Raw genomic sequence first — 26718 nt, 5'->3', positions numbered from 1 at the left:
AACAGAGAAGGAACCATCAGAGGTAGAAAAAGAAGGATCGTTGGTGGAAAAGGGTAGGCACAATCAGAGAAAAAGAGAAGGCATCACTACAGGAAAAGAGGTGGAAACATCAAAAGGCGATACCAAAGTTCTGCACATGCAATTGCCAGGGAGTGTCTCCAGCCATTAAAAATGCAAAAAAAAAACCTTAAGGAAAATTAAAAAAGAATAAAAAAAGTGCGCAAGCGTAACATTTCCTGTTTGTCGAACGGTAAACCCATAATTGTTATGCAGACGACAACCGAAGACTGGAGAGACCTGAAGACCTGAAGCCTGTGGATTGCAACGCCCCGAAATTGCCGTCTGGAAGGTGGATCGGTGGCTGGTTCGATGGGGCAGGCTGTGGGGCAGGCTGTGGGGCAGGCTGTGGGGCAGGCTGTGGGGGGGGCGGGACATGCAGTAGGCTGCAGTTGCACAGTCCGTGGAGTGTGTCTGGGTCGTTAGATTGCTTAGATTGCTGGCTTTTGCTGGCTTTAGTGGCTTTGCTGGCCTGCAACACACACACGACACTCGAGACACGGCTTGCGAGAGACGTTGACAAAGTTTTCTTCTGGTTTTCTTGCCTGCGACTGTGCGACAAAACTTGTTCGTTTTATTTGGTTATTGTTTGTGCAAAAATGCACTGGCAGAATAAGAGAACCCCAGCTCACCTTTTAGCACCATTAGAAGGGGATTTGATTGGGGAAATCTCTAAGAATCAACGGATAATCCTTAATCATGTCACAACTGTCATGTTTGGCAATCATCTTTGATCCTTTCAGAGTACATACACCTCTTATCCTTCAATGGAAGATGCTCTCTCCTGTTGGGTCATGTACTAGGCAACGTTTACATGTGACTGGCAATCACTTGAAGTGCAACAGCTGATTCGCTCTCTGAAAGAATTACTATTTTTACTCCTTCCATAACTTTTTATCACCATTCTTAAATGAAAAAGGTATCTGACCTGCATCCTTCAACGTTAACACGTGATTGGCAATCACATTCGCTCTCTGAGAGAGTTTATATTTTTACTCCTTCCAGTAACTTTTTGTGAACATTCTTAAAGAAAGAAGTCTTTCATCTTTGAGCGTTAACATGTGACTGGCAATCATTTGAAGTGCACCAGCTGATTCACTCTCTAAGAGAATTTCTATTGTTACTCCTTCCAAAGTTTCACTAACTCCTTGTTCTCATTCTTAATCGAAAGAAGCTCCGCTGATTTGCATCCTTCAACGTTGACTTGTGACTGGCAATTCACTTGAAATCCGCTCTCCGAAATAATTACTACGTTTCACCAACGACTTTTTTCAATCATCGAATGATGGACAACGTTAATTTCAACGTTAACACGTGACTGGCGATCATTAAGAGCTGTCGAATTCTTCTGCAAAGTAGTTTTTCCAGTGCACTTCTTGGCACTCTTTTACCGGTTTTTCCTCATTCTGTGTTGTCGCTGTTGGTTTCTGTGAAAACGAGCGAAACGGTGGCCATATCGATGCTCGCTGCTCGCTGCTCGATGCCCGATGGCCAGACAAGAGACGAGACCTGACGACGCACCTGTTGAAAATCAAGTTCTTTCAAATGTCTGCGCATACAAAAAAACATTCATACATACATACATATGTATGTGTATGTATGGGATATAACATTTGCGCCACACATTATTTTTATAATTTATAATTTTCCATAGCTTAAATGCCCGCAAATGGCATTAGGAGGAAACTCTAACGTGGCCATTGGTTGACAACACAACGACCACGCAGTTTTCAATCCGGGTCTTTATGGGCTAATGTCATATGTGCGCTGTCGTGTGTGAATAGAATATAGAGAAATATGTACAGATACGGTGGGTTTCATAGGTGAAAAAACAATTATGAAAATGTATTGTTTTCGAACCTTTTATTGGTTAAGAGTATTATGGTGTTAGAGTTAAGGATACGATTGATATGATTTATGATTGAATAGATGTATTTTTAGAGGTTCCAGGGACCTTCTATGATTGCAGAATGCTGATTTACTTGTGGAAGAAGCTTTTTACACGCCTACCGCAGGCAGAAACATTGTACACCGACCGTGTGGCGTTGCTGCACGACGCGTGACACGTTTAAGGGACAGAAGCATTCGCTTAAATGTAGGAAAAAGATTCTAGACAAGAAAAGTGGAAATTTATGATCGAATTAGAGCGATTTCACTTTTTACATCATTGATTTTATTTCAAGTAGTTTTAAGTTCTTAAAAATGTATCCATTTCTATTACTCACCCTCTAGATCAGAGGTTATTTAAATTCCCGTGCCCTTACACTTCTATTACGCACTGTACTGTATGGTGCCGTATCTATGACATGTCTAACCTGTTGGCTTTTTGTTTTGTTTTTTTTTGTTGTTGTATTTTTTCGTGCTGCACAATGTTTTGCAATTTGTTTGCCATTTTCCATATGGCAACTTCTGTTGCACATTATGCTAATGACATGCCTATGCTTTTCTCCCCTCCCCCCACCATTCCACCCCCTCTCTGCCTGTTTGGGTCGAGGTGATTAATCAAAATGCTCGCAACACTCACGGAGAGAGAGACAAAACACTGGAAAAATGTGTGTTGCCCCCTGTTTTGGCCAGGTAATGCAATTTACAATTGTTGGACTCCCATAGTATTTCCCTGGGTCTCTGTGGCTCTCATACTTCTCTTTGTATCTGTATCTGCTTCTGCTTCTGCTTCTCTTACTCCTCTCTGTATCCCCCAGTTATAGTGTTATAGCCATAGACATAACCCGGATCGGGCCTGGGCTGTGGGCTCTGGGGTCTGGTGTCTTTGTTTGCAATTGGCGAAAGGTGTTAGAGGCACACAGCGCAACACACACACCTCGTAAGTGAATCTGGAATCTGTATCTGTATCTGTATCTGACTCTGCCTGTGGAAGCATGTTGCATATTTTCTGCTGTTCAAATTGGCCTTCTGGTGGCCCCTCTCTGTCTGTTATGCAAGCATTAAGGATTATACATAATGTTTTCGTGTGCTGTGCCGTGGAATGTGCTTCCAACATTTGATGGGATTTACACTAGTAATTTCTGCGACTCTGTTGCTGGGGGTGTGGGGGCGGCAGTTATGTAAATATGTAAATATGTGTTTATAGCGGATTCTGCAAAGGTATTTTCGAAAGGTATTTTGCAAATAATTACTTTTCCAGATTGCATTTGAACTGCATTCACAGGTGTCGTTCCTCCGTTTGTTATTCTCAAGTTTCATGGCAGAAGTTTCTTTTTTTTTATCTTTGAAGCTTTACGTCTAGAAATGTAACGTTTTCTTCGATTTTTAAAGGTTTTCGGTGGTTTTAACACTGAATTGTGGTTGATTTTCTTCAGTTTCCCGAGAATTCTGTTAGCAGTTCAACGTTTTTTTCTATTTTCATGGGTTTATTGTGGTACTAAAATCTTTATTTCTCTATTCAATATGTAAAAAAGTTTTGGTTCATCGTCGTCGTCCGATATTTTACTCATATCCGCGCGAGCGGGCAAAGCGAGTGAGACGGGGTTGGCGCACTAGTGAAAAGAGTGTGGAGGGTTTTTCGCCTAGTATTCGCCAATAATATTCAAAGATTTCTTGTACTTTTACAAAGAGTTGAGATAGAACCTCTTCGTTTTCTATTATACTAAAATGTTTTACACAGAATTTCAAGAAGAGTTCAATATTATGCTCTGCTTTCAAATATGTTTCGTATTGCTATAAAGAATCTTGGCAAAAGTTCAGCCTTTCCTCATCTTTAAAAGGTTTCTTGTGGTGAAAAATATTAATTTTCCATGATACTTCGGTAAAAAGGTTCCCTTATTCAAATTTTTAGCGACTCCCAATAAAGAAGGTCACTCTTGAGGTTCAATTATGATCCCTTTCTACATAATAAACATCAGTTATCCTGTTTAAATATATGGAAATTCTCATAGCTTGCATAGCTTTTTCCCAAAATGAAACGGTTTTGCTTCCGGCTTTGTTCGACCCAAAACATCCTCTAGGGAATTAATCACAAACCTCCTCTTCGCCAGTCACGCACGTACACCCAAAGCTATCAGAATTTTGAACCCGATAGCCCGAGAGCCCAAGCACTTGCTTGCCCATTCAATAGGGGATGCGTTTGTCCCCAATTAGAGCACCCTATCAGCAACCCTCTGCGCCTTTTGTGGGGGTGCCTGCCTGCAGTCGTTAACCGTAAACATATCCCCAAAAGCCGAAGAAAAAACCCTCCTCCACTCAGCTCCACTCTCTCTCTCTCTCTCTCTTTACGCTTTCATGTTACGCATAATTGAAACGAAGTTCCCCATTCAGTGAGCCAAAACTTCCATGCAGCGCGAGGAACAATCCACCACCAAACAAAAAAAAATACCCTGGGACTGGGTACTGGGTACTGGGGGACTGGGGGTGTGTGCGGCATTGTCGTTTGGGCATTATGCCCCACAAAGCATGTCAATGTCATGAATATTATTGACATGGATTTCCATCCACAGATAGCTCTCTCATAGACAGACAGACAGGAGGGAGCGCGATAGACTCTTTTTTTAGGGGGCGCATTTCCGCAGAACGAAAAACAAAACAAAAAGAACTCTGAAGGTCAACCCCTTTTTGCCAAAGCTTAGAGCGGAGTAAAGCGGAGCGAGAGAGAGGGAGTCTTTTTTTCTGTGTATCGCTGAAGTTGCTTTCGATGGCCTGTCAAAGTCAAAAGCCTGATAAAAATCGATAAACGACAGACGGCAATGTCGGAGTCATGTACTATACATACTCGTACTCGTACTCGTACTCTGGGATGGAGGCGAGGCCCAACCCGGTTGTCTGTCTATAGAGCGGGTTCTCGGTCATCAGACTCTTGGCCTGAACCGAACTAAACTCCACGCCCGCCTTCGCCTTCGCCTCCGCCTTGCCCTCTGCAGAGCTCGGTTCTGGCTCTGTGGTATGCCGTTTTCGGTTTATTTCAGGGGCTTGTCAAATTGCAAACAGGCAACAATGCAACAATGCAATCGAGCAACTCGAAATATCTCTTGGTATGCAGTTCTTGTCGTAATATGTCATGGCTCCCCCAGCCCGTAATGCGATAGGCGGCGCTACAAGAAGTCCGTGGAGTGGGGGAATGGGAATGCTAATTGCCGGGCACCAAAAGAACACAAAACTATTAAGTAAGCGTAATTAGATCATGGCTAAAAAATGCACAGTTGAAAGTATGCCCTGGAGGGTACACTGATCTCATACTCGGCCGAACGATAAGCGGGCGAGCGCGCGCAGGCAGGTCTCATGTAAATTTAAGTGGGAGTGTTGCAAATATCAAGATAGTGTTGGGAACTAAATGGTGTTGGACAGATGGAAAGAGCTAGAGCGCGTCAAGAGGTGAGAGAGATCGGAATGTTTCACATAGAAGGAAACATTAAAATATCAAAAATGGTTAAGGGGATCCTGTTGTCGTTTTGGATAAATTTTGTACCACACAATGTGGTCCGGTCTCCCAGGGGAAATGCAGCTTCAGTGTCCGCCGCATTGTACGGATTTCATTTTGTGCCCCATCCAAGGCCAAACCCAACGACATCGTCGTCCATTCAATTTGCATTCCATCCAACCATGGGGACCGTTACCCCCACAGATACACACGCACACACACACACACACACACACACGTGGACACGACGCCGTACTGCAAGAACAATAACACTTCCGCCTGAAAGTACTCGCACTCGTACTCCAATACGGGGACATGTGTGCATGTGTGGGTACAGTTCTATCCAGACAAAAACCAGAAACAGAACGAATACAAGCGAGAAGAGAAGAAGAGTAGAGTAGAGGCGGAAAAGGAATCATAAAAAATCGCTTGGCTGCATTTGTCGGCCCTTGAGTGCGGTGCGGTGCGGTGCGATGCCCCCTCCCAAAGTCCCCCCTCCATCATATTTCAGCCGAAAAGAAAGAACTTGAAAATCAGCAATAAACCAAATGCTGACCACTCTGCTCTCTCTCTCTCTCTCTCTTGCGAGCACACACGCTCTCACCCACACAACTGCAGCTGAGAACAATACTTGATTTGAGTGAGGAAGATAGGCAGACAGAGAGAGAGAGAGAGAGAGTTTAATATAAAACAATTTTTGTTTATTTTCTTTTCTGCTAAATTCTCTCGGTGCCTCTCTCTCTCTATCTATCTCTGTCCTGCCTATGATTATTTCTGTTCTTCTTTCTTAACCCAAAAAAAAGAACAAAACAGCAGAATGAAAGAATAGCATGGAACTTTTGATACCCTATTGGCTTCTTCGTTCCCGCAAAAGTTCTATATACTTCGTATATAGGAATAGTAGGAATACAATACTCTCCATTAGATCGCTTCATTTCTGTACTGCCGAAATCTTCTCGAAAACATTATACCTTCTCAATGGGTGTAAAAAAAGAACAAAAAAAAACTGACGCATGCTTTGCACGCTCTCCGCTCTTCGGCTTGTCTCCCCCGCGGCGTTCGTCTGCTGTCCGCGCATGTGTTGCGTCTTTGTGTATGTGTGTGCGCTGCCTTCGTCGTCTTCTTCGTGGTTTTGCTTCGTCGTCGTCTCCGCCGTCGCCGTCGCCGTTGCTGTCGCCGACGCCGACGTTGTCGTGGTTGTTGTTGTATGCAAGGTCGTTTGCGTACAAATTTCAACATTATTTGAAGGTCGTCCTTTGCCCGTTCTGCGCGTCGTTTCTTACTCGTTCTTTCTCTCACCGTTTCCGTCTCCATCTTGGTCTCTCTCTCCCTCTCTCTCGCTCTCTGCCGCCGCTCTCTCTTTCTGCCTTCGCTGTCTGTTTCTTTGCATGCAATGGCTTGCCTAAACAAAGATTTTTTTTCCCCATTTAGGGGTCGTACGGGTTCGTTCTTCGACGGATTCTGTAATTTCCTTAAACTATTGATTCTTGTGCAAATGGAAAATCATCTTTAGCGGTAATTGTGTATACGCCTCTGAAAAGGTTTGTAGTTAGGGATGTAGGCAGATTGTTAAGAGAGGGGCTTTAAGTGCATACAAATGTGGATAAATGTTTTATTTCAGGGAGGATTTAATCATCCAAAAGCAGACTTTTTATCGCATGCCCAGGACTTTTTGCTTTTTGCAGAAATTCTTTTTCAAATAGGAACTCCAAAATCCCCCTTGCCTACACCCCTGCACTTAGTACGGCACCCGCCCGCACCCCTTCGTTACCAGGTGTTGCCGCGCCCTTGGCCCTCTCCACCATCTGCCAAGCCATACAGCATGTCCAAAGAACTGCTCCGATCGCTCCCCCCCCCAGCTGCGTACCGGCGTTGGGTTAATGTACCTTAAATTTATTATAATTCCATCGGCTTTTGCGCCTCTTTCGTTTTTTGGTCGCCCTCCCATCTCCCTCGCTCTTCAGCGCCCTCTCCATATCTCGCTCTCCACTTCCCTATCCATCGCCCCCCTCCCATTGTTGGGTCGTTGACATTTTTCGTTGGGCTGGCCGTTGCCCATTGCCCATAGTTGTGTATTGCTTAAGCTATTGTTCAAGTGGGAGACCAAACAAGAGAGCGAAACAATGGTTGGGTGAGAGAGAGAGAGAGAGAGAAGGGAGAGCTGCTGATAAGAAATGAATGAATACACGCAAAAGGGAAAGAGAGAGGGAGAAGGAGAGAGAGAGAGCGCTCGCATAGCGGGATTGTGGATGGGAGTGTTCGTGTGCTCTGCCACGGCATAACCTCAATTAACATAAGTGGCCCCGTTCGTTGGATGCTCTGGCTCGGTGCTCGGGGCTCGGGCCAAGGTCGCTTCAGGGTGGGTGGATATAGCTGTGGATGGATAATTGGTAGCATTGACCCTATTGTTGTCGTCGGGGTTTATTCACAGATCCTAAAAAAGTAGTGGATCTCTTTGTGCTTGTTGCTAAGCAAATCTCGAGGGGGGGCGGAGAATCAGAAAATGACTCATTGCCAAGAGGTTGGAGAACCTTTTATTTAATTAGCATAAATGGGGGTTTTGCCAAAACTATGAGGCAATTAAATCTAAATTTAATTTCAGAGCCGCTGAAACTATTAATATTGATACTTAAAAAACTTGTTTCAACTTGTGTTGTTTTCTTTGAATTGATAAAAATTAGAAGAATACTTATGGATTATGGAGAGTGTACAGATTACAAAGAGTAGATATAGCCCTAATTTTGTTTGTGTGCCTCGACAAAAACGTTCTGAAATTAAAGAGAAATCCTGATAATATTATACAATTTTCCTATAAATCTGTTCAAAAATAATACATTTCAGTAAATTAAACTCTTCTGCTATTTAAAAAAACACCCAACTGTATGATTTCTGATAATTATCTGAAATATAAACCAACTAGAATTATCATTAATTATAAAATAAAGTAAATAAATTAACAAACATTCTCTTTCTTTATTTTTGCAGTTTTACAACACAATGGAACTGCATCAACGACATCTCTCCAATTTTTACAAATTGCACAATTGAGAAACAAAAGTCTTTTTGATATATAGAATATTTTGATAAGGAAGGACGGAAGGAAGGAAACCGCCCCCCGAAATCCATTAAAATTGCAGCAGCCATGCCGAATATGTCTAGCATTAAGGCCGAGCAGCAGAGTGCCCCAATGGGGGGCACAGGCAGCTACCAACTACCCGTGAACATGTGCACCAGCAGCAGCAACAGCAGCAACAGCAGCGCGATGACGATGACGACGACGACAGGATCGGCGACGCCGTCGCGTCACAATGTGTCCGTGACGAACATTAAATGTGAATTGGAGGAGCTTCCCACGCCGAATGGCAATCTGGTGCCGGTCATCGCCAACTATAATCATGGCAGCCTGAGGATACCCCTCAGTGGGCAGCCACACACCGCGGAGGAAGAGTCGGACTCCGAGGCGGAGCTCACGAATATCGAGAACCTGAAGGTGCGCCGGCGGGCGGCGGATAAGAACGGACCCCGACCCATGTCCTGGGAGGGGGAACTGAGCGAACCCGAGGAGAACGGAGGCAGCTGTGGCGGAGGAGGGGCAGAGCTGATGGAAACGGAGACGGTGATCAAGAGTGAGGTGTGCAGCACGTCGACGCCCATTCAGGCGGCGTCCACCACCTGCCCCACGATGCAGCCGATCAAAACGGAGCTGGAGAACATTGCCGGAGAGCTGCAGCATCATCCGCGAAGCAACGCCTATCCGGTGTCCAGCTGCAACGGTCCCGCGAAACTGAAGCTGGCGCCCACCCAGAGCGATCCGATCAATCTCAAGTATGAGCCCCCCCTGGGGGACAACAATTCCCCGCTGCTGACGACCCGCAACAAGTCGAACAGTGGGGGACACCTGCCGCTGCCAGCGAATCCCAGTCCCGACTCTGCCATACATTCCGTCTACACCCACAGCTCACCGTCGCAGTCGCCGCTGACGTCGCGGCATGCACCGTACACGCCGTCGCTGAGTCGCAACAACAGCGACGCCTCGCACAGCAGTTGCTACAGCTACAGCTCGGAGTTCAGTCCGACGCACTCGCCGATTCAGGCGCGGCATGCCCCACCGGCGGGATCCATGTATCCGGGCAGCGGATCCGCGGCAGGAAACGGAGGAGCCGGAAGCAGCTACGGGAACGGCGTGCATCATCATGGTATGCTGTACAGGCCGCTCAAAGCGGAGGCCTCCTCAACGGGTGGATCGAGCCAGGAGTCGGCACAAAATCTCAGCATGGACTCGGCTTCCAGTGCCATGGATCCGCTAGGATCGGGCTCGCTGCCTGCCTCCCCGGCCGGGATCTCCCGCCAGCAGCTGATCAACTCCCCCTGCCCGATCTGTGGGGACAAGATCAGTGGCTTCCACTATGGCATCTTCTCCTGCGAGTCCTGCAAGGGTTTCTTCAAGCGCACCGTCCAGAATCGCAAGAACTACGTGTGCGTCCGTGGGGGACCCTGCCAGGTGAGCATTTCCACGCGCAAAAAGTGCCCTGCCTGTCGGTTCGAGAAGTGCCTGCAGAAGGGCATGAAACTGGAGGCCATTCGCGAGGATCGCACCCGTGGCGGTCGCTCCACCTATCAATGCTCCTACACGCTGCCCAATTCGATGTTGAGTCCGCTCTTGAGCCCGGATCAGGCGGTGGCAGCCGCTGCGGTAGCTTCAGTGGCCAATCATCAGCACCAGCACCAGCAGCATCATCAGCACCAGCATCAACAGCAGAGACTCCAGCAGCAGATGAATGGCTTTTCGGGGTCGACATCCCTGCCGGCGAGTCCCAGTCTGGGAGGAGCATCCATCAAAACAGAGGAATCCGAGGCGAAAACATTAAGAGCGAGCAGTATTCCAACGCTATTGCAGGTGGGTTTTCAAGGAGACTTTCCTTAGATGATCCCCGATTAATGGTTCCCTTTTTTTGGCTACAGGAAATCATGGAAGTTGAACATCTTTGGCAGTACACCGATGCAGAGCTGGCCCGCATCAATCAGCCATTGTCCGCCTTTGCCTCTGGTGGCAGCTCCTCGTCATCATCGTCATCGTCTGCCGCCTCAACGGCACACCAGAACCACCAACAGCAGCAGCAGCAGCAACAGCCGCATCAGCACCAGCAGCAGCAATTGACCAACCCACTGCTGGCCAGTGCCGGTCTCTCGTCCAACGGGGAGAACGCCAATCCCGATCTGATTGCTCATCTCTGCAATGTGGCCGATCATCGTCTCTACAAGATTGTCAAATGGTGCAAGAGTCTGCCGCTCTTTAAGAACATTTCGGTGTGTAACTGTGGCCTACTTTCGGAATAGATCGGAGCACTATAATAACTCTTTTCAGATCGATGATCAAATCTGTTTGCTGATCAATTCGTGGTGCGAACTGTTGCTCTTCTCCTGCTGTTTCCGTTCGATTGATACGCCCGGGGAGATAAAGATGTCCCAAGGCAGAAAGATAACACTATCACAGGCCAAAACGAATGGGCTTCAGGTGTGTTTTGGTTTTACTATAAATAAATAAATTTATGCTATTACTTTCGGGAAGTTGTATTTCATTTCGTGAATATTTTATGGTATAAAAATATCTAGAAAGGTTTTTAAATAAACTAAAGCCCCTAAAAAAATCTATATAAATAATCAGCATGAAATATGAGTCATAGAAATAAGTTAAACAGAGACACTACTGACTTTTGGACAATAAAATCAATATATCACTAAATAATAATTAGTGGGGTTTTCCATTGTATAAATAGAATTTCTTATACTCGTTACAGTCTTGTACTTGAGTCTTTATTTTCTTAAAGTACGAACTATTTTCCATTCATTATAAAAATAAAATTTTGTCTTGCTTCGTTTTATACCCAAATTAAAGCTCTTTTAATCCAAAAAATGCTCCCACGGAGATGCTCTTGCTTTCTATTGTTCAATCAATCAGAGTTTCAATTCAGTAATCTCCTTAATTTATTTATTTTCGGACATTTCATCTTATTAACGAAGTCTTATGGAAATTCACACAATTTCTGGATGTTTTCATTCTTAATGTTTCCTTTTATGATTCCGAAATCATTAAAAGTCTTAGGAAATATCATTTAAATGCACCTTCTTTTGTTAATTCTCTTTAAACTTTTTATCCCCTCTTTTCTCCCAGTATGAGTAGTTTTTCTTTAGGTCACATTAAACCCATAAAAGTAATCCCCATTATAAAATTTGACTCCTTATAGACCTGCATTGAACGCATGCTCAATCTGACGGACCATTTGAGGCGTCTGCGCGTGGACCGCTACGAATATGTTGCCATGAAGGTGATAGTGCTGCTGCAGTCAGGTAAGACTCCAAGAGGAGGTCCAAGTAAACCCTGATCTAATACCCTATACACTATGTAGACACCTCAGAGCTGCATGAGGCGGTGAAAGTGCGGGAGTGCCAGGAGAAGGCATTGCAGGGCCTGCAGGCCTATACGCTGGCCCACTATCCGGATACGCCTTCCAAGTTTGGAGAGCTGCTGCTGCGTATACCCGACCTGCAGCGCACATGTCAGGTGAGTGCTTGCTTGGAATGGCCCTAAAAGTACAAAAGATCTAATGAAACCCCCTCCGAACAGCTGGGCAAGGAAATGCTGACGATCAAGACACGCGATGGAGCTGACTTCAATTTGCTGATGGAGCTGTTGCGCGGAGAACATTGACAATTGTTGACGGCGACAAAGTTTTACATATTTAGTATTAGATATATCTATTGTAGGGTTAAGTGCTCTACCTATAAGCTCTGAAAACATGTGCCTAAAAACCCAAAGCCGCAACAGCAGTCGTCGCCGCAGACGGGATCCGATCCGCGACCCCTCCCAAGCATTGACCCGAAACTATGCGCAAAAATTGCCAAATTTTTATACACGAACTATACATATTTTGATATACTCGTTTGATGAATGCCATGTGCTGGAAGGGCGGGAGGACCGCCCCGCGCGCGTTGCCCTGTCTGTTGCTGGCTTTTGAGTTTCCAGTAAGAAGAAAAGAAACAATTATATAACGTTTTTCGCTATATATGAATGATATATATACCGATGACTTATGTATAGAGTAAACTAAAGCACACAATGGAAAATGAAAAGACTAAGAAAATTTATTTAAAAAATTACTACGTATAAACAAAACAAAAAAACAAAAAAGGCAGAAACAACAAATGCAAAATCAAATTAAATTTAGTTTAAGCAGCTAGCGACTTTTTTTATACATACATAAAACCTTATATAAAACTATTTTATAAATGAACAACAAAAAAAAAACAAAACAAAAAAATGCCAAAACCGATTTGGTTTGATAGAAGGAGAAGGAGCTGCTAGAATTTTCGATAAATATATATATAGTACGAGTATATATGTATATCTCTATTTGTATGTAAATGGAGTCCATCCATTTGGATGTCCAATTTTTAAATGTTGTAGCATTTAGTTTTAGTGCAATTTCACACATGTCTACTTATAAACTATTGGTATATACATATATATATTTGGATATATGTCATAAACATATTTCTGCAGCCAGATATGGCCACAAAACTATATACATACTTGAAGATGAAAAGACCACTCGAAAAATGCCAGGCCGCAGCCCGGCCTGCAGCTTGGCAAACAGACTATTCCAGTGATGCTATATGTTGCATAAAAAAATCAACACACAAACGCCCCTGCCACCCAACCCCCCTTCCCCATAACTACATAAATCAAATTTATATTTTCCATTATAATTCTGCATTAGTTTCTCCATTAATTAATAGCTATTATTATTATTTGTGTAATCCTTACTTAAATAGCTGAAGCAAATCCTGCAACAGGATTTAAAACATATATAAAAGCGATAAAAAAACTACATTAATTAATTATTTTTGCATATATCTTAGCTAGTTAGATATATGTATAGCCCCTCCCGGCATATGTATGTACATATATGTCTATGTGTCTGCGTGTGTGTATGTTAACTGTAAAAGTACTTCCAGACCCCCAACCCACCAGAAAAAAAAAAAAAGAAAAGAACAGAACAGGAGAAACCAATGTAATTCCAATTTAATGTCTACCAGAAGAAGAAGAGAAAAGAGCGAACCAATCCGTAAAACTACATACTTAAAAGTCAAGGGCAGAAGAAGCCTGCAGAAGGGGATAAACGTGATTACGATTTTGCTATATCAAAAATTTGTTCATATCTTTTTTGTATGATTTTTAATAACTTATTAATCGTAAAACCTCCAGAAATTGTTTTCCATGGAGATTTTACTTTCTATCATATTTTATTGACTTTAATTAATTTAAATTTTTAACAAAAATCCCAAATTGTTATTCCAAAAGTAATTTCTTTTAATCGAAAATCACGATTACATTGCCCTAAGAAAAAATGGTGAAAAAACAGATCTTCTGCCTTTGTTTCCTGCTGCTGTCCGTAAATGTAAACAAAAACTAAAAAACTACAAAAAATAGTTAAATGTTAATTTAATAATGAAAGAAATGCTCCAACTAAATATCAATACAATGTTTACCCATAGTTAAATGCAATTATTTAAGCGAAAAATCAAATCAAAATTAATTTGTAATTTCCAGTAGCAAAAACAAACTCAAACAAAATCCACAAAAACAGGAAGGGCGGATTTAGGAGCGTTCTGATACGATAACAGATATTTTTCTACTTAAGTATTCCGCTTAACTAGTGAAAAGTGTGCTCAAAATTAAGCATAAATTAAGCAGAGTTTTACTTGTGTGTCTGATGTTTCGTTTTTGCTATATCCATTAACTCATCCCATAGTAAATATATCATTTCATACTCTGTTTTGAATGGAACACAATGGAAATTCAATAATGGAACAAAACCAACAACAATTAAGCGTAAATTGTCAATGCAATATTTTGTAATAAAAAACAAAAAAAAAAACAAACGATCACACTACAAAAAGTGCGACAATTAAATCGTGTAAATGTGAGATTTGTTATTTGTGAATTTATTATGCGGTAGAAATGGGATATTTACATGTTGAACTCTGCTGTAGGATGTAAATCTTGAATTGCCTGGAAGTAGCGGGAGATGGCCCATGATTCTTCGGACAAGGAAGACTGGAGACAGGCCGGCGATGGAAAGTATGTATGCAAAGAATGCCTCTAGGAAAACTAAGACTTCGTTTCCTGGGAGCACTCTTCCCTCAAGATAATGAGGAACGCCTACATGGAATCCATTTCCGAAACAACATTGATATAAACGGCATTATATTCCCGGACGTGTGTACCATTATTTCCGTTTAAGTCTAAGTATATATAAAACGCTTTCATTGCCATAGATATTCTATATCTTTCCATAACAAGGGGGGATTCGCTGCCACAATCTGGACTCTAGTGAGCCATGAGGCGATGCCTGTTAAATGCAATATGCATTGCATCCACCGCAGGGATAGGAGTTACAATAACCCGGACTAAGGAGAGATATTTTCATATTAAAAGGAGTTCAAAAATCATTGAGGATTTGCTCACCTGAGTCGTGCCAGTGGATACAAGCAGCTTACCGGACAACCGCCGCAAGCGGGTGGACAGACACCCGGACAAGAGGCACCGCAGCATGAGGGCGATTCCGCGGAAAAGCAACATGGACTGGGGGGACAGACATTGCTGCAGGGTCCGCAACCACCGCCCAGCGGCAGGTCTGAGCAGAGGCAACTATTTCCATTGGAAGCATGTTTGAAATTGTTGCCGCAACACATAACCGGCCGATAGGATACAGCGTAGACGGATCGATCCTCCAGCATATCATGCACATAGCCCATGCAGAAGCATTCGTTGCTGATGCAGGGGGGCTCTGGGGGGCTGCAAGAAGGTGCGCAGGGTCTCATGTAGGGAGGTGAGAATACGGGACAGCAGCCCTCACATGGATCGCAGCATTGTGCCGGGTGTTTCTTGCAATTTGCGAGGAAGCTCTCAATATCCACACAATTGCAGGCAGAGTTTTCATTTTGACCGTCATCCAACGAGCATGCCGCGGAGGGAGTGCCAGACATGGAAGAACCACTGCAAGAATTTGCAGGCCTCTTCATGCCTCTGGTCTTTGCTGTTCCGCAACTCTCCATGGCGTCTCCATGCCAAGAATTTTCATTCGTTGGTGCACCGTGACAGCTGCTATTCGTCCTGGGAACAAGTGGAACGGGGCATGGTGATGGGCAGGAATAATTCGAATACCCAGGATGACTAGCAGCGTCTGTAACCCCTTTATGAGATTGCCTACTGCAATCTGTCATCCGCTGCTCTTCCTCAAACTTATGGGAGTCCCGTGAACTTTCGCACCTTGGAGATTGGGCATGGCGATCATAAGCCTGAGTTCTGAGGCATGATTCATCGGTATATTCAGTGCCATTGCTTGTGTTGAATGTTGAAGTACTTTTCATGTTGTAATGGTCAGTTTTTCTGTCCGATTCGGCAGAGCAACGGCTTTGCTTCGATTCGGAATAGACTGAATTTTGCTGGAATTTGGATGAGCCTTGCCTTGGTGAAACACGATTGGGCGACCTGTGACATGCTTCCGACTCGGGGTAGTAAGAGTTTTCTTGCGATTCGGTATAGACAGGATTTTGTTTCAATTTGGGGGAGCCATGGTTTGGTTTCGATTCGTGAAAGCTACAGCTTTTTTCCTCTTTGGCAAAGACTCGGCTTTGTTCCGACTCGGGGTAGACCTGGCTTTGCTCCGACTTGGGGTAGACCTGGCCTTGTTGCGACTGGGGATAGACCTGGCTTTGTTGCGACTGGGGATAGACCTGGCTTTGTTGCGACTGAGGATAGACCTGGCTTTGTTCCGACTGAGGATAGACCTGGCTTTGTTGCGACTCGGGATAGTACTGGTTTCGTTCTGATTCGGCATAGCTTTGCTCTGGGTCCGCATAGCTAACGGTGGCATAACATGCCTTTTTGCGCTTACAAGCAGCTATTGGAGGTGTTGGATAGGGTGTACTTCAAATCTACTATCATTGCTCTACTCACCTTTGCACTTATTCTCCTTGCACTCGCTATTCGAATATTTACTACATTTTAACCAGTTACTTCGCCCGGAGGCAATGCGTTTATCACTCGCCACACCCGTTTGTGGGCTTTCCTCGAGGCTTGAGCTGCTTAAGGATCTCTTACAGGAGTAGAGCTCCTGAACGGCTTTGATGGTTGTTGTAGAACCTACATCTCGTCTCAGTTCCCAGTTTAGTTTAGTTAAATCCAATATACTATAACTTGGTCCTATGATTGTGCTAACGTCGACAGGCTGCAACTTTATGTGTTTGCCAATGTTCTGATTACATTCTGCAGCAGCTTTGCCATCGTTTTGATTGAAAGAATCTTCGGTTTGTCTGTTTCTCAAGATGGAAGTTGGTTTCGGAGATTTTGCGTCGGGTTTATAGGTCTTGTGGAGATCATCGGTGGTTTTGATGCCTCTCATCATATGGCTATACTCTTCATATTCCTCATCGCTGGGATAAAGGCGGTGATTGGAGACCGCCATGTGTGTCCTTGAGTTTCTAGGCACATTCCACAAATCAGACAGAAAACGGGACGAATGAATTTACAAATTTGGGCCTGGCTGGTTATCGAAATAATGAGAATTATAAATACAGGGTTACTACTAGTTTTTACTTCAGCTCTGCTTTACAGTATCAGCTTTTCTTTAACAAAGTTCTCGGAACAATTGAGCTGTACAAAGAGGACTGATGCGGCCAGACGCGCCTGCAGTTCCTGTTGGCTCAGATCGTGGGACCATTCGACGCGTCCCCAGAACTTGATCTGATACTCCTCCTCCAGCCGGGACAGTGCCACTGCCTTTTCCACGGGCAGCATCTGCTCTATGACGGCACAGGCCAAAATAATGGATTTCAACGTATCCACAGCATATACGAAGCCTAATGGAAAGAAGATATTTCAATGCATATAGAATACAATGTTTGCAGGGGCACTGCTTACCATGCAGTGTGTCCAAGCTGTAGGATTGGAAATGTTTGGCCACCTTCACTCGATCCTCATCGGTAATTGTCGGCGGTGTTATGTTCATGGTTTTCTGTAGATTCGTCTCGAAGCGCTGATTGAACCACTCAATCACTGGATCCCATTCGTTTTTCTGTAGTTCCTTAAGATCTCGCTCATCCTGAAAGCAAATGTTAGCTATTTTCTTGGAATGCTCTGCCTGAATCTTACATCATATTGAAAGAGCACCGTATCGGTGGGCATATAGTTTAAGAGATAGTTGACCATATCCAGTTTGTTCAGATTATTGGGATTATCGATGGCCGTGAAGCACAGGGCCGACAGGTGCATGCGCGACCTCTCGATGTGATCCCTTTGGCTGTCGAATTCCGTGGCCACGGCAATGGCCAGCGGTTCGCTCTTGACGGTGAAGGGAGCGCCCTTTGGTGTCTTTAGTTTCCTATGATCCAGCACCACCTCGTAGCCACCATCAGTGTACAGCACAGAAGTCTTCTTGTAGAATCTTTTTGGCGGCGCAGCTGCAAAGAAAGATTGCCATTGCCGGCTCTGTTATGAAATATTTCGGTAGAATGAATGGTCCAAAAGTGTTTGCTGTTACTTACCGTATTGTCGCACTGTCGTCAAGGCGGGCACTTGCCATTTGTTGGAGGTACTCACTCGTACTGCTCTCAAGGCACTTAACATTAGTTTTGTATTCATTTCTATTTAAAAGTAAATGAAATTTGAAGATCAAAAACGAGGAATATGTAAATAGAACTTGAACGTCAGTATATTTACGGTTTATTTTTTAAATGAGACCGTATATTTTGGTATTTATTTGAATCGGGTAGAATCTGTAATAACCGGTTGACAACAATGAGTCCCATTCCATGCACACATACCCTGGGGGAAATGGATGTTATAGAATTGTGAATATGTTTGTCATCCCAGGCAAAAACAATTTATTTTCAATATATTTTAATATTATACAATATTATTTAATATTATTTTCAATACATCAGCGATATTTTAAAGCTTATTGTCTTCTTGCAGAGACCAAGAATAGGTATCAGGTTCGAAATCATATACTCATCACTCATCATATACATGAATATGTCTAAAAAATGTCAATTTGAGAAAAGGTTTTTATTAGTTACGTTTTATCTTCATATCAATATTTATAGTCTCATATAAAATTAACAAAATATGGCTACTACGGCTTCTTTTTTTGTTGAACTTTTTCGTTTAAACATTTTTTTTACAATAAATATAATAAAAGCAAGGATTAAAAAATATCCAATCTTGTAGAAAATGTATTCATCAATGGGATAAAACTATGTGGGCCGTGCTGAGAGATTTAGTTAGTCAGCATTATTCAATGGAATATCAAAATTGAGCAATTTCCTTTTTCGTCTGTTTTAATTGACCTATTTCGCTACTTGTCTTTTTTTTTACTTATTTCGCTAAAACCTTTTTTTACGCAAAATAAAATAAAAGCAAGTATTAAGAATATACCAGTTAAATAGAAAATTGATTCATCAATTGTATAAAATTATGTGGGCATGGCTAAATGTTCTATATAGCTAGTAATAATGGACGGAATATCAAAAACGAATAATATGTATAACAGAACTTGACTTCGTCAGTATATTTACGGTATATTTTTAAAACGAGACGGTATATTTCAGATGGTCGGACGGTATCTTTCTGGTGGAAACGCAAATTTTGCTCTCACTAAAAATTCCGCCGCGACCGAAGAAACGACGGATTAGTGTCGAATTTTTTACGGAAGTTGATGTTTCCCGCAAAACATTTTAAGATATTGCAACAAATAAAACGTATGAACATTCCCCAACTTGGTCGTCGGGCGTGCGTGGGTGGCACATGAATAAATCGTTTCTGTGGCCAATTAAACAATCAAACAAGAGCCAAGTGAAATCAAATACAGTGACAAAAACATAAGAAAGCCCAGCGAGTCCGGGGTTTTGTGGCCTTTTTGGTAAGAAGCAGCTGAATCCAGCGTCGCAGCACGGCGTCGTTTTACGTGCGTGTGTTTTTGTGTCTCAGTGTGTCCGTGCGTTGGTGTTGGGCCGAGCCTTTTCACCAGAAAAATGTTAATTAAAGTGATGACATCTGAAACGAGCCTAGAATTCTATACTATGCAAATGTGTTTGGCCCGAAAATTTTAACAAGTGCGAAGCAGGAAAAACCAAATTGCGTTTTCGTTGCAGGGGGGGACGCAGGGTGTTCATCTGCCACTCTCTCACTCACACACTCTTTCATTCATTCTGCCAGCCTCTCTCTCTCCCCTCACGAAACGCAAAGTGGAAGTGGAAAACCCAGCAACAACAACAACGGCAGCAAGAGAAGCGTGTGGCTGAAATCTTATATTTTGGCAATTGTTGAAATTTTTATCAACAACAATCTAACTCTTTTTGAACACAACAAAATGTGACTAAAATACTATGCAAAAACAACAACAAAGCGTACATACGACGCCCAAAGGGGAAAGAGCGAGAGAGAGAGAGCAGAATCAGCGCTGCCACCTAGTTCGATTTTTATGCTCATTGAGAAGTCGAACGGGGACTGCCTGCCCACTGACGTAGTCGCTGCCCTTGCAGAAACAGTACACCTATTTTGATTAACAGTTTGCACATCTGAAAGAAGGAGGCATTTCCTAGTCTATTGAGTATACAAAATTCATGAAACAAACGGCTCTGTTTGTCTGTCTCGCTTTTTCGATGGAAATTATTCACTGCGAGAAGAACAATAGTTTTGCAAGGGCATCAACGCTTCGGCGATCCAGATTTCTTTCGTTTCTTGTTGCTGTTTCTATCGCATTGCATTTTAAATTTGCATTCCGCTCGTACTGTTGTTGTTTGCTGCTGCTGTTGTTTTTGTTTGTTTGTTTGTTTGTGCAAAATACAAAAAGTAGTGTGTTTTAATATTTGATTTCTGTTTGTCTACGTTTCGCCCTCGCCATTCAATCAGCTGCTGCTCGTAGCGACAACGTTGCTGCCCACAAAACGGGAATTTTGTGTGAACATTGTTCGTGTTTCGTCTCTTTCGAAATACAAGGTGAGTTTTTGCAAAAAGATAACTGTAATTGTGATTACATGTATGCGAGGGGGAAGGCTAATAATGGGTCTTGCCAAACGAGAGAGGAAGTGCAGTGCACGATAGAAATATTACATATACTCGTATGATTGTTGGGAAGGTTCTCAAGTATAAAATAAAGGTGGAAAGTCTAGGTATACAGATAAATTATTTCTGTTTCAATGACCTTTATTATCCACACTCCCACGGTTTTGTAATCAGTTGTGTCATTAAATACGCATTATATCATCTTTTTGTGGACTCCCCCACCTTTTCGTATCGCCGTTAACGTCTAAATTTATATTCAAACCCCCATCCCAGGGGACCCATGGATCTTACGAGATGCGGAGGCTAATTTGTTATGCCTGCCAAATCCGCAAGGCGAATCCGCGCGTCACATATGCGATGAGGCACTCAGTCCTGGGGCTTAACCTGTAAAATATGTTCAACGGACGAGAGAGTTGGCTAAAAATAGAGTAGCAGTGGGATGCCTCATCTGCTCTAGAGCCCTTCGATGGGTTCTTTGCCTGCTCCACGGCCACGGCCCTTTGCCTTGGGGCCCTGTCTGAGCCCCTAAGCCTGAAACGAGCAATTCCATGGAAGTGCGAGGCGAGTACGAGGCAACGAGCATCAGCATTTCAATTTTCGTGCACCCAAAACGGTTGTCAAGTGCGAAAAATGTTTGCCATAATCAAATCAAAGCAAATCAGCGCCAATCAGAGGGATGGCAACCCTGAAATTGCTCGCTCGGGAAGGGTGGGGAGGGGATGGGAGTCCGTCTGGTGGTGGAGGAGGAGAGGAGAGGATGGGATGCTCGTAATGATGGTGCGCGGGTTCTAATGAGGATGCATTCAATTAGATTCATATTTTTCACATTGCATATGTGGGTTGGGTGCCACCACTACCAGATACAGATACAGTTACAGATACTACAGATATGGAGAGAGTTTTTGGGTTTAAAGTATATTTTATTATATTAAATGGAAATTTAAGTTGGGATTTAGATAAATAATGTGGTTTAGATTGGAAATATGAAGCGTGTGAGGTAGGGGAATGATTTTTGGAGATAGAATTCATCTAGGCGAAAGGACAGTAGACACTAGACAGTAGTCGTAGTAATTTTAATGATATCTATAGGATTTAAGGCCTAAACCTTACCCAAGAATTTTGTCGCTTTTTGCCGGAAAAGATCAATTTGTGGACATGGTTTCAGCCTTGGACCCGATTCCGATTCCGTTCATTTTTTGCAATTAAATTGCTTAATTATTTTGCTCTAAAATGCTCAAATGACACACGAGAATTGCCATTACACCAGATACAGATACTTTTGATTGAACAAAGCTTGCAGTACGAGTATTAATTCCTTTTCCTTTACTTTTTCGACTAATGAGCGGGGGTTCAAAGCACTCGGAGGAGAGCCAACCCAATTCCCAGGGCTAGTTAGGGCCAGAAGGAACGAGAGAAGAAAGATCTATAGGAAATACAGAGACACACACACATACAGAGAGAAAGAGAGGCGGGGAGAGAGAGAGAGGAGGAGGAGGAGGAGGAGGAGGAGGAGGAGGAGGGGGGGAGAGGGAGAGCTCACCGAACCAGTTGGACAGCATTTGGCGATTTGAATGTCGCGTTAGAAGATGGAAAGCAAACACCCAAACAATTCCCATTTTATGAGCCCGCAATGTATCCAATGTATCTGAGTATCTCTCACTGTGTAGCTGCATCTGTATCTGTATCTGTATTTGTGCGCAATTCAAGTTCAAAGCGCCTTCGCTGAAAGAAACTTGCCAAAAGCCCAAACGAGATACAAAAGAGTGAGAAGCAGACACAGAAATACACAAAAGAACAGCTGGAACATGTCTCCTCTATAAAGAAAAGATACAGATACAGATACAGATACTTGTTGGATATTTGCTTTCTTTTCTTTCTTTCTTCCTCTTTTTTTTTGTTGTTGTTGCAGAAAAGCTTAGTTTTCTTGTGAAACTTTTGTATTTCTTGATTTGTGATGGACCCCAAAAAAGTGAAATAAAAATATAAAATATAAATATAAAGTGCGGTACGGCACGCGTGGGCGTGTGTGCGTGGGCGTGGATTGTTATGATAATTGCACAAGTGGCTTTCTTTTCTGTCGATTGTTTGGCAGAAAAATATATATTTATTTATTTATTAATATGCAAATCTACAGCCAAATGTATTTCGAAAGAAAGGAATTTTTCAATTCAAAGAAATGTAGATCGAGGAAATGTTTAGATTCATATATGAAAGGTAGTCTTTATATAGAAATGATTTGATAGATTTTTCGAGATATTTTCCCTAAGAGAAAGCTTGTAGTAAGAAGTATCAGAAATGTATTAAAAATTAATTTATTCCCCGTCTTTATGTATCTCAAGATTTCCCTAAAGAATGATCCTAATCTCTTTCTAAACCAATCTCTTGTCGTCTTTATCGCCTCTTTCTAAATATATTTTTCCCCATTCATTCATTTCTAAGTCTAACCCTTCAGGGTCTGCTCTTTCTCAGAGCAGGGCACTCTTTCATTATCGCCCAAGACCTACATTAATCGTTCGGCTATCATCATCATTATGTACGCCCCGAACACACATCATCTTTTGCTTGTGGCATGTGGAAAAAGTGTTTCCGACTTCCGTATAAATGTTACATTTTTCCTTCTTTCTGCTTTCTGCCTCTCTGCTTTTGCCTCTCTGTGCCTCAAAGGCAAAAACAAGTCACTTGGCATTTCCTGACCATCAAGGAAACCCACCCAAAGGCACTACCGAACCATCCATAAGGGCTCGCGCACACTGTTGCTGAAAGCGGAGCTGAAAGCAGAGCTGAAAGCTTATTTTTCAGCTCTGAAAAAACAAACACACTGCACCGGTGCAAGTGCGCACATTGCAGACTGAGCTGAGCTGAAAGCTGAAAAAGCTCGCTCAAATCAGCTCAGCTTAGTTTGATCGATCAAGCATGTTTGTTTTTTCAGCAAGCTGATTGCTGATTTTGTTCAAGTGTATTGGTTCATAAGTGATCGAAAATGGGCTGCAAAACATTTTTAAGCGAAATTACGGTAAACCCAGCGCTGGGGAATAAGCGGGACTATTAAACATATTTGAATAATAGTTTTATTTCTATAATTTCTATGAAGGCGATGAATTGGGCAAAAAAGTTTTATTATTTACCATTACCAATGTAATGTAAAAATGTAATAATTCGTAAAATAAAAGTAATACGAATACAAACTCAGCGGAAATGTGGTTAAAATACAAAAGAAAGAAGAAAACTTCCGTCTGGCTACTGTACGTGCTGTGAAGTAATAATTCATTAACAATATAATAATAATAATTATAATGATATCTATTGATGCCACTTAAGGAGATAGACAAAGGGAGGCAGTGGTTTTCAGCTTTCAGCAATCAGATCAGCCGACAGTGTACGCACCTGCAAGCTGATTCTGCCTGAGAAAAGCTCTCAGATCAGCTGAGCTTTCAGCTTTGATTTCAGCTCCGCTTTCAGCTCCGCTTTCAGCAACAGTGTGCGCGAGCCCTAAGCTCCTATGAACCACTCCGAAACCACCCCAAACCCCAAACCCCAAACAACTACAAAACAACTAAAGGAACCAACAACTTATTGATTTTCTACAACAACTTTGTGATGTTTAAACAGCAAATTAGTTGAGTTTTTCCATCGTGTGCCGGCCACGCGTCAAATGAGTTTTTCTTCTCGATGTGTCCCCCCCCCACTCCACTCTCTCTCGACTCACCTGTGGGCGACACGCCTCGTTTGGTTCCTGGAATTGACGCGTGCCACATGCCTCGTGTGCCCCACAGGACAGGTGTAACAACTTTCGGGGGTTGACATGTAAATTACATTAAAAAAAAAACACCCAAAAGCAAAAAAATAAAAGAGAATTTCGAGCAAGAAAAGATAGCAGGGGGGGGCCTTCCGTAGGGGTCTTGTGGTATCCGCAGTAAAATCAATTATTTTTGTTTGTGGGTCAACATTCCTCCTCCCCTGCCTTCTCCTTCCCCTTTGTTTTTTTTGTTACGTTTCGTTGGATAATCTCCCCATTCCCCATCCTCTCCCCCTCAAAAGTTTACATCATTCCCTAAAAAAAGGGGGGGCACTGAACTTTAAGACCGTTTACACTGCACTACAAGACAGACAGAAAGACGGGGAGCCACTGCCACAGCCACAGCCACGCCACTCTCCCAAGTCCTACACTCGCCTCTAATTTGCATATTTGCTCATTTCCTTGCCGCCTTTTTCTCGGTTTGGTTTTGGTATTTTTTGGAGAGAGAGAGAGAGAGTTGTGGGTTTAGGGGAAAGGACTGGCCCATACAAAGGAAGAATAAAATAAATAATTAAATAAATATTCCGGGAATATATTGAAAAGTGGAGTTGAAGTGGAAAGTAATCTAAATATCTAGATTACACATTATTGTCTTTCCAGGGTATTGTTAGCTTTTTTCTTATATCCTCCTCTCTTCCAGGGTATCAAAAACTTCGTTCTCTGCGAACTTTGATTTCCTTTCGTGTTTTTTTCGTATTTCATTGCATTTTTGTGTTGATTTCAGTTTATTTTTAGGCTTTTGCGGTTGATAAAAATTTACTTTCAAAGAGTGGGAGAGGGAGAGAGGAAGACCCGCCGAGAGTGGGCTGAAGAGTGGGAGGGAGACAGCGGCAGAGCGGCAGAGGGGCTGGCTCTTTCTTCTTCTGTTTCTTCGGCTGCTTCTTCCGCTTCTCGGCGCCGTTACGCTTCGCTTGTGGGCTGGGAAGGACGGGAGATATGCGCGGGTGGTCAGTGGTTGCCGAGGCGGAGACGGAGACGAAGGCGGAGGAAGGGGGACGCGTGCTTGGGCCTCTGGTTCCGGCCCAGAAAGGCGGGGGGGTGGGAACCACCACCACTATTATATCATTTTTATTTTAGTTGGCAGTTATTTCATCAGGCGGTCTTTGTGGGGCTTTTTCGGGCGGCTTCAAGAACTTTTTCTTAGAAATAAAAGAGGGGCTAGGGGGTATTTATTTCATTTTTATGTTTTACTTTTCCTTGCCTGAAGGTTTATAAACTTTGAAATCATTTTGGGCCATGGATTATTTAAGATGCTCGAAATAGTTTCCTATCCCGAATTTCTCTACAAAATCCTGCGAAAATAGATTTAAATCTAGGGAATTTTGTTATTTATTTCATTTAATTTAATTTTAAAAAAATATTCGAGCACTGGCTACTAGGGCCTTCAGCTCTGCTGTTTAATAGCTGCTATTAGATAAATTCGTTTATTTTAATAATAGTTTAATTAAATTAATGTTTTCAGGTTTAAGTATGCTCAAGAAATGCTGAGGGCTTTTAATCTTTCTTTTGATTATCCTTGACCATTTTGTACAAACATCTAAAAGGTGATCCACTTATAAAATGTAAATCCGAAGCTCTGATATTCCGAATTAAGTTCTTAAAATAACTTATTTACTTGTAATTAATGTGCCATTAAGATCTTTCGATGTACTTCCGTTCTTATTCATTGAGAAGTTGCCTTTTCCTCAGTTCCATGAAATGTATTTATTTCTTATAAATAAAAAATAGTTTTGTGAGTCATGTAATGCTTTACTATAAAATATAAATGGAGCGGAAATTTATTTTGTTATTGTGTAATAAGAAAATTATAAGGGGATAAGGAAATCTGTTGGCCAACCGACGTTCTTCGAAGCTGAACAGAATTTTTAATGGAAATATCTTAAGGAATATCGAAAGATCTAAAGTCCCGGGATCTTAGGGTCTTCATTAGGGCGCTATAAAAATACAACTGACATGAGAGTATTTAAGATTTAGGATTTTATTTGGGTAGTTCTCGCCTCTAAGTACATTTTCCTATAAAATAGATTACTAATAGATAGATAATAATAGATAAAAGATTACTTACATTCTTGGCTCGAAAAGTATCATAATTTAAAGGAGGAAAACCATAAAAAACATATAGTTTTCTCCCTTCAAAAGGGTTATAATGCATCGATAGATAGCCCCATTTTGGATTTCTAATATTTATTTATAGCAAAAATATCTCCAATTGACTTTCATTTCATTTGATTTCCGATTCTTTACAATTTGAAAACTCTTGGCTCTGAGAGATCTATTCATAAGTTGTATTTTTTGGATTGATTCACTAATTATTGATTATCCGGCGTGCTCTTTGGCTGCCCTTCCTCTATTGCGGGCTCTGTT

The 26718-nt window shown here is 42.5% G+C and overlaps 4 protein-coding genes and 1 long non-coding RNA gene across 13 annotated transcripts in view; 2 read left to right on the top strand and 3 right to left on the bottom strand.

Annotated features, from left to right (window-relative positions):
* The window catches only part of Hr39 (Nuclear hormone receptor FTZ-F1 beta), a 30027-nt gene extending 17413 nt beyond the window's left edge, over positions 1–12614 (top strand). For both annotated transcript variants that reach the window (XM_033379520.1, XM_033379521.1), the window contains 6 exons: positions 8414–10325; positions 10391–10735; positions 10794–10943; positions 11674–11776; positions 11836–11990; positions 12054–12614. In XM_033379520.1, the coding sequence (XP_033235411.1) occupies positions 8571–10325; positions 10391–10735; positions 10794–10943; positions 11674–11776; positions 11836–11990; positions 12054–12137 (2592 nt within the window). In that variant the 5' untranslated portion in view covers positions 8414–8570 and the 3' untranslated portion in view covers positions 12138–12614. The remainder of the gene's footprint in view (positions 1–8413; positions 10326–10390; positions 10736–10793; positions 10944–11673; positions 11777–11835; positions 11991–12053) is intronic.
* On the bottom strand, positions 648–1074 carry LOC117183931 (uncharacterized). Its single transcript, XR_004469068.1, has 2 exons — positions 986–1074; positions 648–914 (listed from the first exon to the last, which is right to left on the bottom strand). It is a non-coding gene; the product is annotated as an uncharacterized lncRNA (long non-coding RNA).
* Positions 12615–14413: 1799 nt separating the features above from the next.
* Positions 14414–17062, bottom strand: LOC6902599 (uncharacterized). Of its 2 annotated transcripts, XM_033379522.1 has the most exons (4): positions 16452–17062; positions 16229–16395; positions 14958–16174; positions 14414–14899 (listed from the first exon to the last, which is right to left on the bottom strand). In XM_033379522.1, exons 1-4 carry the CDS (start codon positions 16957–16959, stop codon positions 14845–14847), a joined length of 1947 nt encoding a protein of 648 aa, XP_033235413.1. In that variant the 5' UTR covers positions 16960–17062; the 3' UTR covers positions 14414–14844. The 2 variants fall into 2 exon arrangements, with proteins under 2 accessions (XP_033235413.1, XP_002133125.3); XM_002133089.3 differs by having other exon boundaries at positions 14958–16395.
* Positions 17063–17066: 4 nt separating this feature from the next.
* l(2)k14505 (ATP synthase mitochondrial F1 complex assembly factor 2 homolog l(2)k14505) lies at positions 17067–18226 on the bottom strand. Its single transcript, XM_001356054.4, has 4 exons — positions 18038–18226; positions 17646–17953; positions 17415–17595; positions 17067–17353 (listed from the first exon to the last, which is right to left on the bottom strand). The coding sequence occupies exons 1-4, from the start codon at positions 18132–18134 to the stop codon at positions 17103–17105; spliced, it is 837 nt and encodes a 278-aa protein (XP_001356090.2). The 5' UTR covers positions 18135–18226; the 3' UTR covers positions 17067–17102.
* An 886-nt stretch (positions 18227–19112) lies between these two features.
* The window catches only part of LOC4816424 (protein FAM102A), a 57597-nt gene continuing 49991 nt past the window's right edge, over positions 19113–26718 (top strand). For 6 of the 7 annotated variants that reach the window (XM_033381040.1, XM_015181215.2, XM_015181217.2 and 3 more), the window contains exons 1-2: positions 19113–19413; positions 20406–20492. The gene's annotated coding sequence lies outside the window, so the exon portion shown is untranslated. The remainder of the gene's footprint in view (positions 19414–20405; positions 20493–26718) is intronic. The other variant, XM_015181218.2, reaches the window with a different exon arrangement.

Source organism: Drosophila pseudoobscura, chromosome 4 (assembly GCF_009870125.1).
Source record: "Drosophila pseudoobscura strain MV-25-SWS-2005 chromosome 4, UCI_Dpse_MV25, whole genome shotgun sequence".
NCBI lineage: Eukaryota > Metazoa > Arthropoda > Insecta > Diptera > Drosophilidae > Drosophila > Drosophila pseudoobscura.
This window is presented reverse-complemented; position numbering and strand designations above follow the sequence as displayed.